The sequence below is a fragment of the Eschrichtius robustus genome, chromosome 7, assembly GCF_028021215.1.
Source record: "Eschrichtius robustus isolate mEscRob2 chromosome 7, mEscRob2.pri, whole genome shotgun sequence".
Classification (NCBI taxonomy): Eukaryota; Metazoa; Chordata; class Mammalia; order Artiodactyla; family Eschrichtiidae; genus Eschrichtius; species Eschrichtius robustus.
Window position 1 is genome coordinate 116,729,662 of NC_090830.1, and position 13,005 is coordinate 116,742,666.

Sequence of the window (13,005 nt, forward strand, 5' to 3'; positions counted from 1 at the left end):
GCGCAGACTGGCTTGGGCGTAGTTAATTTTGCCTGTTCTTTCTACCCCTTGATCTTTGTTACTCCTGCCAAGCATCTCTAGAGAGCCTTAGGAAATACATGAAGTTCTTTGCCAGAAAATGGTTGTTTCCGCCACAGAGAAGCAGTAGCAAGGCAGGAGAACATAGATCCTGGATTTGACTCCTGGCTCCATTACTTAGTAGCTGTGTGATCTTAGGTGAGTTACTCTGCCTTTCTGTGCTTCGGCTGTGCCATCTATAAAATGATAATGATAATATCAATACTTACTCGCATAGGGCTGCAGTGGGATCTAAATGAGACAATCCATGAAACACTCACAAACTGGACCACAGTTAGTGCTCAATCAATGTTAGACATCTGCATTATTATCGTGTCAACTTTCAGCGCTCCTCAGCTTCTCTGAGACACTCTGCTGTCCTGTATTCTGCATTGTTTATCACACACCTCAGCCATGCCTACGTATATAGTCCAGAGATTAATAGAGAAACTGAGGTTGTTTCTGTAAGGTGAGCTTGCGACTCATTAGCACAGGATCTCACAATCAAATGTGAGGTCTCCAGGGCCTCTTGACATGGGGACAGTCTTTAGGGCTTGGTGCTTTGTACTAGGAGGCAAGAGCATCAAGGGGCCAATTCTGACAGGTGAAGGCAGCAGACTTATCCCTGCTGCTGTAGCTTTGCCCATTCGAGTGGAATGAACTCACTTGTTATTTTTTTTTCGCCTTTTTGTGCCCAGAAGGCATGAATTTACATGTCTTAGAACCAGATTCCCCAAGCTGTCCCCACGTCACCCAGCCAAGTTTGAGACGCCTGATCATCTTGGTTACATGGAAAGCAACAGTGAACAGATGAGAGCCTGGCCTCTGTCCCTGGAGGGTGTACAGAGGTTGGAGCTGAGCAGGCCTGATTTCTTGTTTCAGATCTTGCTCTACTGTATTCTTCAAAACGAAATAAAAATCTAAATTGTGAATCCCGCTCCAGCATTGACATCTGCTGCTTCAAAAGATGATGTTCTTCTGAGTATCATAATGAGGTTCCTTATGTCTCTGGGAAAGGGACCTTCACCTTCATCATAGGATATAGGATTGGCCTGGAAAATGAATCCCTCCCTAACAGTTTTCTTTTTCCTTATTGTTTAATGACCTAAATACTAAGTGTTTTATTTGAATTTCTAAAGTGATTTTTCAGTAAGCTTTTTGTTGAATACAGTACACATAAAAATATGCATATCATTAAATATACAACTTGAATTTTACAAAGTGAATGCATTTATAAATCACCAAGAAATTTAAAATTGCTAATACCACCAAAACCCTCCCTTCCACTCCCCCTTCAAAGGTAATAATTATTCTCATTTCTATCACCATAAATCAGTTTTGCCTATTTTTTGCAGATTAATTAAGTAGGCTCACATAATATGCATTTTTTTCAGTCTGATTTCTTTAGCTCAATATTAGCTATGAGATTCATTCACATTTCTGTATGTAGCAATAGTTTGCTGTTTTTCATTGTTGCATGGTATTCCATTTTATATGTGTACTGGCATTTATTTCTCCATGCTAATGTTGATCAATATCAGTAATTATATCTTTATTTTCCATAACTTCCATTTGCTTACTGCCTCCTATTGATGACTGCTGTGGGGTTAAATTTTATATCTTATCCCATATTCATAAACATATTAATCATATCTCAGGCAACTGTTCTTTCTTCTGTTGCTTTTTTCCTGTTCTTGGTCCTGTTTCTTGATATATCTGTAATTATTTAAACACCCCAAATTTTATATGCAAAAAACAAGTAAGGCCTCTGATGTATGTTATTTTCCTAAAGAGGATTTGTTGTTATAGCTTCTGACAGACATTTAAAATGGGGGAAAATCACTCTAACCCTTCAAAGACTGAAATAACGTCAGTTGGGATTTCAGGGTGTAGAGAGTCTGGTCTAATTCTGTTTTGTCCTTACTCCTAGCATAGAGCTTTCCAGGAGTCTCCAGAACCTAGTCTTGTATCGTTCACCAGGGCTTTCCTCTTGATAGTCCCTAACCTCAATTTTTTATCTCTCCCAAATGTAATACTTCTAAAAACTATGTTTGACTTCACAGCCTCTTAACTGACTACTTTCTATTTTGTCTGTATCCCTCAGATATTGTCAAATAACTCAAGGGAACAAAAGACACAGAATATTGTATGACTTCTCTATGCTTCCCTTCTCTCTGTGTTTTGACATCATCAGTCCCAGCTGACTTGGTAACCCTGAAGTCCAACCTCTATCTTCCCAGGCTTGTAAGTCCACCAACAGATGTTTAGCCAACACTTTCCATCTCACCTTCTACTGGGAATCTGAAAATCTGACCTCTTATACAGTATGATGTATGAATTGGCAAGGTTCTTGAGGGGAAATACAGCATAAAATGTTCATCACAATGAATTTCCCATCTCTCAAGAAAAGAATTGTAGCTTCTCAAATCCTCTTTCTCCTTCTGTGTGTATGTCTGCCTCTCTCTTTCCCACTCTCTCTCTCACTCTTGCTCTAAATAATACATATATATCTGGTTTGCAGCAAGCTAGTCTGTCATCACCTCAGGCAGAAGTCCCCACAGATTTATTTCTATGAAATGCAAGCAACTCCAATTGGTCTAAATTGGCCCATCTCTTTCTAGTTCCAACTGAAGATCTTTGGGGAACATTACTATTTAGAAAACTGAGTATGGTTAAAAGGCACTTATTAAGAAGATAGTAGAAAAGAGTATTAGGTTAGAGTAGTGGTTTTCTAAGTGGTCCTTGAACTAAAAGCAACAGCATTATCAGAGCCAGGGTTGCAAACTCATTTAGTTCACAGTTTCTTCTACAGGAATTAAAATACTAAGTATTTTGAGTAAACCTGACAATGTAATCCTAACTGCTTCATCTTTTCCCCTTCAAGTCACACTCTAGAACCTCTCAGACTGGTCTATCCCTCTTGATGATGCCCTTGTTTCCTTCTTTTTTTTTTTCTTTCTTGAAGCATGATGCATAACCTACCACCTTGTTAGAAATGCATACTCCTGGGTCCTACCTCAACCTACTGCATCAGAATCTTTGGCGACGGAGCCCAGGAAACTGTTTTAACATGCCCACCAGGTAATTCCTATGCATATTGAAGGCTGAGAGCCACTGGGCTACCAGAAGAGGATGGGGTAAGTCAATGTTGTATATCTTCATCCTGGTGTCATTATGAACTTCTAGAATCCCATTGTATTCACAAGGCCTAGCACAGTGTTGGCCATATTTTAGGTACTCAGAAAACATGGTTGAAGGTAGCATACCTGATTTAATAATTGAGATCATTTTATGAAAGTGTTTATCCTTTAGAGATCATCTTCCTCATTTACAAGATGACAAACACACCCGTGTACATTCTAAAATACATAACATACATGTCATCTTATCCTACCATCTAAATACTCATAAATTTCAGACAGTCATAATTTGGCAAATAATTGATGCTTATAATATCCCTGAGGTGTTATTAAAAAATAAACCTATTAATTGTCAAAGAAATTATACTCAATTATGTTTAGATTGGCCTTGATGCTATAGGTATGACCAGCATGTTGCCTTTAGAAAGAAAAGCCAAGACCTCAGGTTAAGAGAGGAAGACAGCATTAGCAGCTTTTAGGTTAGTTCAGTATGTGTGTGTGTTAAGTTATTCTAGGAATACCATTGATGTAGTCTGAGAAAACATTTTGCTAAAAGTGCCAACAAGGCAAGGTTACATCCAAACAGAATCCCTAGCAAGTGAGAGATTCAGTAAGAGAGAAGAACAACTTACAATGAAATAAAAATAATTGAAGAAATGTGTCAGAGAAAGTGAAATGATAACAACAACAAAAACCAAGGAACTAAAAGTAGAATAAAAATTTTAAACAAAATTTAAAATTAAAAAAAAAAAAATGTAAACCAAGACAAAAAGACATGTAAAGGGAGCCATGACTCCTTAGGAAAAATCACTGGCTCTAGAATGTAGGGGGGAGACGGGCCTCGGTCCTACCTCTTCCAGCTGCACCACGAGAGTAACATTGTGCCCTTGTTCCGCTGTCAGCTTTCCATCAGCAGTGACAATCCGGAGCCCCCGCGGGGCCTTCCCTGGGCACTTCTGTGGTTTGGCCGTGTACTGTTCTCTCACCCCATCAGTGCAGTTATTGGAAACCACCTTTCTATACCTAAATGGAAAAAAAGAAGGTCAAATTGTAATCCAGCTCATGATAATTTAGATCACTCCCAACTTTTGAAGCTGAACCTTCTTCTTAGCCTTGAGGGCTATCAATAACTACCTTTCCTGTTGCTCTGAAGATTACAGTTTATTCATAGAAAGTACCCAACAGAGAGCCAAATCATCATAGGAACACACTGTATCCATTATTAACATTTTAATTTACTGCTTTTATTTATCTAGTCAATCGATGAATCAAATCATTTCACTTTGGAGCTGCAGGAAATGCATAGCAGCAGTAGAAGACATGGTCCTCCTTGCCCTCAATAAATTTATGATCTAGCTGAAAAGATATACATGGATAATCTAGGAGATACTTCAAAGGCTATATAATTAAGGGTTAGAATGAGTAATATATATTGCAAAGGAATGTGTAGTTCGGAGAAAGAAGAGATTCTTATGCATTATATGCTTCAACGTTAGATACCATACAAGATGCTGTACTAATGGTACAGTGCAGAAAGTTGGCTAAATTTGATAGTTTTTAGTCAATATTTCATGAGGGGTTATACTGCTTAAACTGTTGAAACCTCATATTAAGGAGACTTCAGTCTACAGATTAAGTAAATCCTTCCAACTGTTTTGCTTTTTTCTTCTTGTTTTAGCTTTAATAGGAAAAAAAAAGAAAAAGAATTATCCTACAAATTTATCCTATACAATTGATCAGATTCATAGTAAATTAGAATCTGTGGGCTTTAAATAACTAACCTTTAAGACTTCTGAGGTTCAGTGTTACCTATTCATCATTTTTTTGTGTGGAGTCCACAGCAACAGCTTTATGTATTCATATATTTGATTTCTCAAGTCTACCTGCTTGAAGTTATTGGTAGAGCTCAAAATGGAAGCAATCAAAGTCCAAGGTCTTTCCATTCTTCTAGACCAGGAGTTGATAAAACTTTTTACATAAAGTGCCAGGGAGTAAATGTTTTAGCTTTGTAGGTTATATAGTTTTTATCACAAGTACTTAGCTCTTTGGCTGTAACACAAAAGTGGACATAGACAATGCACAAAAGAATGAATGCATCTGGATTCTAATAAAACTTTATTTACAAAATCTGGTAGTGTGCAGGCCTGCAGGCTATTGTTTTCCAACCCCTTCAAATCTAGCCAAAGTCCTTTCTCTGTCCCTAAATCACAAGAATGACTACCTAAAAGCAAGGCTGAGAAAATAAAATTAAATACTGTCTGGGAAAGTGCTTTGAACACTATGGATCACCGCAAGGCCAATTACTAGTATTAAGCTCACCTCACAGGGTAGTTGTAAGGATGAAATGGATTAATGTACACAGAACACTTAAAACCCCCCTGACAATTAGCAAGTGCTTATGAAATGCAGTCAAAATTTTTATTTAACATTATTATTTATCCTACCTGTTCACAACCTTCATGGATTCCACTTTCTTTAGGACAAGTCAGAAATCCTCTGATCTTGCGAATGAAGCCTTTGTTTTACTTTTCTGGAATCTTTCTTCCCAACTAGCTCATTCTGCCAAACTTCTCTTTTCCATACTCTTGAAAGTGCTTCTTTTCTTTTGTTCTTTCTGCTTCCATGTCCTCCTGTATGCCTTATCAGCTGCCTAAAACTTACCCACACCTTATTTTATTTTATTTTTTGAATTTTTGAATTTTATTTCATTTATTTTTTTATACAGCAGGTTCTTATTACTTATCCATTTTACATATATTAGTGTATATATGTCAATCCCAATCTCCCAATTCATCACACCACTACTCACCCCCCTTGCTGCTTTCTCCCTTGATGTCCATACGTTTGCTCTCTACATCTGTGTCTCAATTTCTGCCCTGAAAACCGGTTCATCTGTACCATTTTTCTAGGTTTCACATATATGCATTAATGTACGATATTTGTTTTTCTCTTTCTGACTTACTTCACTCTGTATGACAGTATCTAGATTCATCCACGTCTCTACAAATGACCCAATTTTGTTCCATTTCATGGCTGAGAAATATTCCATTGTATATATGTACCACATCTTCTTTATCCATTTGTCTGTTGATGGGCATTTAGGCTGCTTCCATCACCTGGCTATTGTAAATAGTGCTGCAATGAACATTGGGGTGCACGTCTCTTTTTGAATCATGGTTTTCTCTGCGTATATGCCCAGTAGTGGGATTGCTGGATCATATGGTAATTCTATTTTTAGTTTTTTAAGGAACCTCCATACTGTTCTCCATAGTGGCTGTATCAATTTACATTCCCACCAACAGTGCAAGAGGGTTCCCTTTTCTCCAAACCCTCTGCAGCATTTGTTGTTTGTAGATTTTCTGATGATGCCCATTCTAAATGGTGTGAGGTGATACCTCACTGTAGTTTTGATTTGCATTTCTCTAATAATTAGTGATGTTGAGCAGCTTTTCATGTGCTTCTTGGTCATCTGTACGTCTTCTTTGGAGAAATGTCTATTTAGGTCTTCTGCCCACTTTTGGATTGGGTTGTTTGTTTTTTTTAATATTGAGCTGCATGAGCTGTTTATATATTTGGGAGATTAATCCTTTGTTGATTCATTTGCAAATATTTTCTCCCATTCTGAGGGTTGTCTTTTCGTCTTGTTTGTAGTTTCCTTTGCTTTGCAAAAGCTTTTAAGTTTCATTAGATTCCATTTGTTTATTTTTGTTTTTATTTCCATTACTCTAGGAGGTGGCTCAAAAAAGATCTTGTTGTGATTTATGTCAAAGAGTGTTTTTCCTATGTTCTCCTCTAAGAGTTTTAGAGTGTCCGGTCTTACATTTAGGTATCTAATCCATTTTGAGTTTATTTTTGTGTATGGTGTTAGGGAGTGTTCTAATTTCATTCTTTTACATGTAGCTGTCCAGTTTTCCCAGCACCACTTATTGAAGAGACTGTCTTTTCTCCACTGTATACCCTTGCCTCCTTTGTCATAGATTAGTTGACCATAGCTGCGTGGGTTTACCTCTGGGCTTTCTATCATCTTCCATTGAGCTATATTTCTGTTTTTATTGCAGTACCATACTGTCTTGATTACTATAGCTTTGTAGTATAGTCTGAAGTCAGGGAGTCTGATTCTTCCAGCTCTTTTTTTTCCCTCAAGACTGCTTTGGCTCTTCGGGGTCTTTTGTGTCTCCATACAAATTTTAAGATTTTTTTTTCTAGTTCTGTAAAAAATGCCATTGGTAATTTGATAGGGATTGCAATGAATCTGTAGATTGCTTTGGGTAGTATAGTCATTTTCACAATATTGATTCTTCCAATCCAAGAACATGGTATATTTCTCCATCTGTTGGTATCATCTTTAATTTCTTTCATCAGTGTCGTATAGTTTTCTGCATACAGGTCTTTTGTCTCCCTAGGTAGGTTTATTCTTAGGTATTTTATTCTTTTTGTTGCAATGGTAAATGGGAGTGTTTCCTTAATTTCTCTTTCAGATTTTTCATCATTAGTGTGTAGGAATGCAAGAGATTACTGTGCAATAATTTTGTATCATGCAGCTTTACCAAATTCATTGATTAGCTCTAGTAGTTTTCTGGTGGCATCTTTAGGATTCTCTATGTATAGTATCATGTCATCTGCAAACAGTGACAGTTTTACTTCTTCTTTTCCAACTTGTATTTTTTAAATTTCTTTTTCTTCTCTGATTGCCATGGGTAGGACTTCCAAAACTATGTTGAATAATAGTGCTGAGAGTGGACATCCTTGTCCTGTTCCTGATCTTAGAGGAAATGGTTTCAGTTTTTCACCATTGAGAATGATGTTTGCTGTGGGTTTGTCATATATGGCCTTTATTATGTTGAGGTAGGTTCCCTCTATGCCCACTTTCTGGAGAGTTTGTATCATAAATGGGTGTTGAATTTTGTCAAAAGCTTTTTCTGCATCTATTGAGATGATCATATGGTTTTTAATCTTCAGTTTGTTAATATGGTGTATCACATTGATTGATTTGCGTATATTGAAGAATCCTTGCATCCCTGGGATAAATCTCACTTGATCATGCTGTATGATCCATTTAATATGTTGTTGGATTCTGTTTGCTAGTATTTTGTTGAGGATTTTTGCATCTATGTTCACCAGTGATATTGGTCTGTAGTTTTCTTTCTTTGTGACATCTTTGTCTGGCTTTGGTATCAGGGTGATGGTGGCCTCGTAGAATGAGTTTGGGAGTGTTCCTCCCTCTGCTATATTTTGGAAGAGTTTGAGAAGGATAGGTGTTAACTCTTTTCTAAATGTTTCAGAGAATTCGCCTGTGAAGCCATCTGGTCCTGGGTTTTTTTTGTTGGAAGATTTTTAATTGTAGTCTCAATATCAGTGCTTGTGATTGGTCTGTTTATATTTTCCATTTCTTCCTGGTTCAGTCTCAGAAGGTCATGCTTTTCTAAGAATTTGTCCATTTCTTCCCGGCTGTCCATTTTATTGGCGTATAGTTGCTTGTAGTAATCCCTCATGATCCTTTGTATTTCTGCAGTGTCAGTTGTTACTTCTCCTTTTTCATTTGTAATTCTATTGATCTGAGTCTTCTCCCTTTTTTTCTTGATGAGTCTGGCTAATGGTTTATCTATCTTGTTTATCTTCTCAAAGAACTAGCTTTTAGTTTTATTGATCTTTGCTATTGTTTTCTTTGTTTCTATTTCATTTATTTCTGCTCTGATCTTTATGATTTCTTTCCTTCTGCTAACTTTGGGTTTTGTTTGTTCTTCTTTCTCTAGTTCTTTTAGGTGTAAGGCTAGATTGTTTATTTGAGATTATTCTTGTTTCTTGAGGTAGGCTTGTATTGCTATAAACTTCCTTCTTAGAACTGCTTTTGCTGCATCCCATAGGTTTTGCATCATCGTATTTTCATTGTCATTTGTCTCTAGGGATTTTTTGATTTCCTCTCTGATCTCTTCAGTGATCTCTTGGCTATTTAGTAACGTATTGTTTAGCCTCCATTTGTTTGTGTTTTTTACGTTTTTTTCCCTGTAATTGATTTCTAATCTCATAGCGTTGTAGTCAGAAAAGATGCTTGATATGATTTCAACTTTCTTAAATTTACTGAGGCTTGATTTGTGACCCAAGATGTGATCTATCCTGGAGAATGTTCCGTGAGCACTTGAGAAGAAAGTGTAATCTGCTGTTTTTGGATGGAATGTCCTATAAATTTCAATTAAATCTCTCTGGTCTATTGTGTCATTTAAAGCTTGTGTTTCCTTATTAATTTTCTGTTTGGATGATCTGTCCATTGGTGTCAGTGAGGTGTTAAATTTCCCCACTATTATTGTGTTACTGTCGATTTCCTCTTTTATAGCTGTTAGCAGTTGCCTTATGTATTGAGGTGCTCCTTTTTTTTGTGCATATATATTTAGAATTGTTATATCATCTTCTTGGACTGATCCCTTGATCATTATGTAGTGTCGTTCCTTGTCTCTTGCAACATTCTTTATTTTAAAGTCTATTTTATCTGATATGAGTATTGCTACTCCAGTTTTCTTTTGATTTCCATTTGCATGTAATATATTTTTCCATCCCCTCATTTTCAGTCTGTATGTGTCCATAGGTCTGAAGTGGGTCTGTTCTAGACAGCATATATATGGGTTTTGTTTTTGTATCCATTCAGCAAGCCTGTGTCTTTTGGTTGGAGCATTTAATCCATTCATATTTAAGATAATTATTGATATGTATGTCCCTATTAACATTTTCTTAATTGTTTTGGGTTTGTTTTTGTAGGTCCTTTTCTTCTCTTGTGTTTCCTACTTAGAAAAGTTCCTTTAGCATTTGTTGTAGAGCTGGTTTGGTGGTGCTGAATTCTCTTAGCTTTTGCTTGTCTGTAAAGCTTTTAATTTCTCTATTGAATCTGAATGTGATCCTTGCTGGGTAGAGTAATCTTTGTTGTAGGTTCTTCTCTTTCATCACTTTAAATATGTCATGCCACTCCCTTCTGGCTTGTAGAGTTTCTGCTGAGAAATCAGCTGTTAACCTTATGGGAGTTCCCTTGTATGTTATTTGTCATTTTTCCCTTGCTGCTTTCAATAATTTTTCTTTGTCTTTAATTTTTGCCAATTTGATTACTATGTGTCTTGGCATGTCTCTCCTTGGGTTTATCCTGTATTGGACTCTGTGAGCTTCCTGGATTTGGGTGGCTATTTCCTTTCCCATGTTAGGGAAGTTTTCGACTATAATCTCTTCAGATATTTTCTCTGGTCCTTTCTCTCTCTCTTCTCCTTTGGGGACCCCTATAATGTGAATGTTGTTGCATTTAATGTTGTCCCAGAGGTCTCCTAGGCTGTCTTCATTTCTTTTCATTCTTTTTTCTTTATTCTGTTCTGCAGCAGCAAATTCCACCATTCTGTCTTCCAGGTCACTTATCTGTTCTTGTGCCTCAGTTATCCTCCTATTGATTCCTTCTAGTGTATTTTTCATTTCCGTTATTGTATTATTCATCTCTGTTTGTTTGTTCTTTAATTCTTCTAGGTGTTTGTTAAACATTTCTTGCATCTTCTCTATCTTTGCCTCCATTCTTTTTCCGAGGTCCTGGATCATCTTCACTATCATTATTCTGAATTCTTTTTCTGGAAGTTTGTCTATCTCCACTTCATTTAGTTGTTTTTCTGGGGCTTTATCTTGTTCCTTCATCTGGTACATAGCCCTCTGCCTTTTCATCTTGTCTATCTCTCTGTGAACGTGGTTTTTGTTCCACAGGCTGCAGGACTGTAGTTTTCTTGCTTCTGCTGTCTGTCCTCTGGTGGATGAGGCTATCTAAGAGGCTTGAGCAAGTTTCCTGATGGGAGGGACTGGTGTTGGGTAGAGCTGGCTGTTGCTCTGGTGGGCAGAGCTCAGTAAAACTTTAATCCACTTCTCTGATGATGGGTGGGGCTGGGTTCCCTCCCTGTTGGTTGTTTGGACTGAGGCTACCCAACACTGGAGCCTACCTGGGCTCTTTGGTGGGGCTAATGGCAGACTCTGGGAGGGCTCACGCCTAGGAGTACTTTCCAGAACTTCTGCTGCCAGTGTCCTTGCCCTCACGGTGAGACACAGCCACCCCTCGCCTCTGCAGTAGACCCTCCAACACTAGCAGGTTAGGTCTAGTTCAGTCTCCTATGGGGTCATTGCTCCTTCCCCTGGGTCCCTACTTTGTGTGTGCCCTCCAAGAGTGGAGTCTTTGTTTCTCCCAGTCCTGTCGAAGTCCTGTAATCAAATCCCGCTAGCCTTCAAGGTCTCGTTCTCTAGGAGTTCCTCCTCCTGTTGCCGGACCCACAGGTTGGGAAGCCTGATGTAGGGCTCAGAACCTTCACTCCAGTGGGTGGACTTCTGTGGTATTAGTGTTCTCCCGTTTGTGAGTCAGCCACCCAGCAGTTATGGGATTTGATTTTATTGTGATTGCACCCCTCCTACCATCTCATTGTGGCTTCTCCTTTGTCTTTGGATACGGGGTATCTTTTTTGGTGAGTTCCAGTCTCTTCTTGTCGATGATTGGTCAGGAGTTAGCTGTGATTCTGGTGCTCTCGCAAGAGGGAGTGAGAGCATGTCCTTCTACTCTGCCACCTTGAAGCAATCTCCCTTATCCACACTTCAAGTGGCAGCTTACCTCCTGTCTTTTCCTGACTATGATAGTAAAATCATAAGAAGGTCATATTTAGAGAGTGCTTAATATGCTCTAGTCATTGCACTAAGTTCTTAACATGATTTGCCTTCAGAATATCCCTAATAAGGAAGGTATTATTATTCCCAATATACAGATGAAATTAAGATTCACAGAACTTAACTAGTTTTCTCAAGACTACACAGCTAGGACCCTAGATAATTTGTCTCTAGAATACGTGTACTCTTTACCACTGCACTGTACTGGCTCTTTAAATGGAGTGAGATATCTGTCCTCTAAGCTCTTATAGGAATCCTTATGATTTACTTCATAGGAGTCATTTATGCCTTTTATGATTTTCTTCCTGTGTGTGACTGTGAACTTTAAGCTCCTTGAGAGTATCCTTGTGCCCCAGACATGCAAGGCTGATAATCAGGAGGTTCATACTGGGATGACTGTACGAGGTTAAATGTGGAAATATCTGCCTAACAGTTGGGTCTTATCACCACCCCAAACCCTTCAAGCATCTCACCCACCAACCCAGCTATGTTGACCCCTATCCTTGGAGTCCCTGCTTCTCCTGGCAATCCAGAAGCGAATGGGTTAATACCTAGAACACCAGGAAGCCTCCCAAACCCTGCTCCTGCACTAAGATCCCTACTCATTCTGATTGGTCATTGCCATGTCTGAGCATCTTGAACATCACCCCATCTGATATTTCGAAAAGTCCATTATAGATGCTTATGACTGTATGCTGATGTGAAAGAAAATAAGGGCAGATGGGAAAGAAGAAAAATACCGTGCAGACACTGGAGAATGGTGACATTCTGTTACCAGCAATGGTAGCAGAAAATGACCAGCAATGTCACATGGTAATTATGGCATCCCAGTGAGTTAAACTCACTGCGTGTATCAGAAACGTGCATCAGAAACTCCCTGTGTGTTTCGGAGGCAAGGCACTATGCAAATTAAAGGCAGGTTATAATTTTTAGTCACTTAGCATCCAAGCACACCGGTGACTCTATCTTGGTGAGCAGCTATGGAGGCATGGGCCCACCATCTCCAGTGGAAGCATCAGCTAGAGAACATTCCTTTTGTTTGTCGCTGTTCTGACCAATCATCGCCACAGGCTTTCCTGAATCCTGCAGCAGCAGGAGTCCTGCTTAAACCCAAAGCACGAATCCATCCCTCTGGGATTCTGCCACA

At 38.5% G+C, this 13,005-nt stretch overlaps 1 protein-coding gene across 6 annotated transcripts in view; it reads right to left on the minus strand.

Annotated features, from left to right (window-relative positions):
- SORCS1 (sortilin related VPS10 domain containing receptor 1) overlaps positions 1-13,005 on the minus strand; it is a 578,863-nt gene that overhangs the window by 76,431 nt on the left and 489,427 nt on the right. For all 6 annotated transcript variants that reach the window (XM_068548518.1, XM_068548515.1, XM_068548517.1 and 3 more), the window contains one exon: positions 4,049-4,220. In XM_068548518.1, coding sequence (XP_068404619.1) covers positions 4,049-4,220 — 172 coding nt within the window. The remainder of the gene's footprint in view (positions 1-4,048; positions 4,221-13,005) is intronic.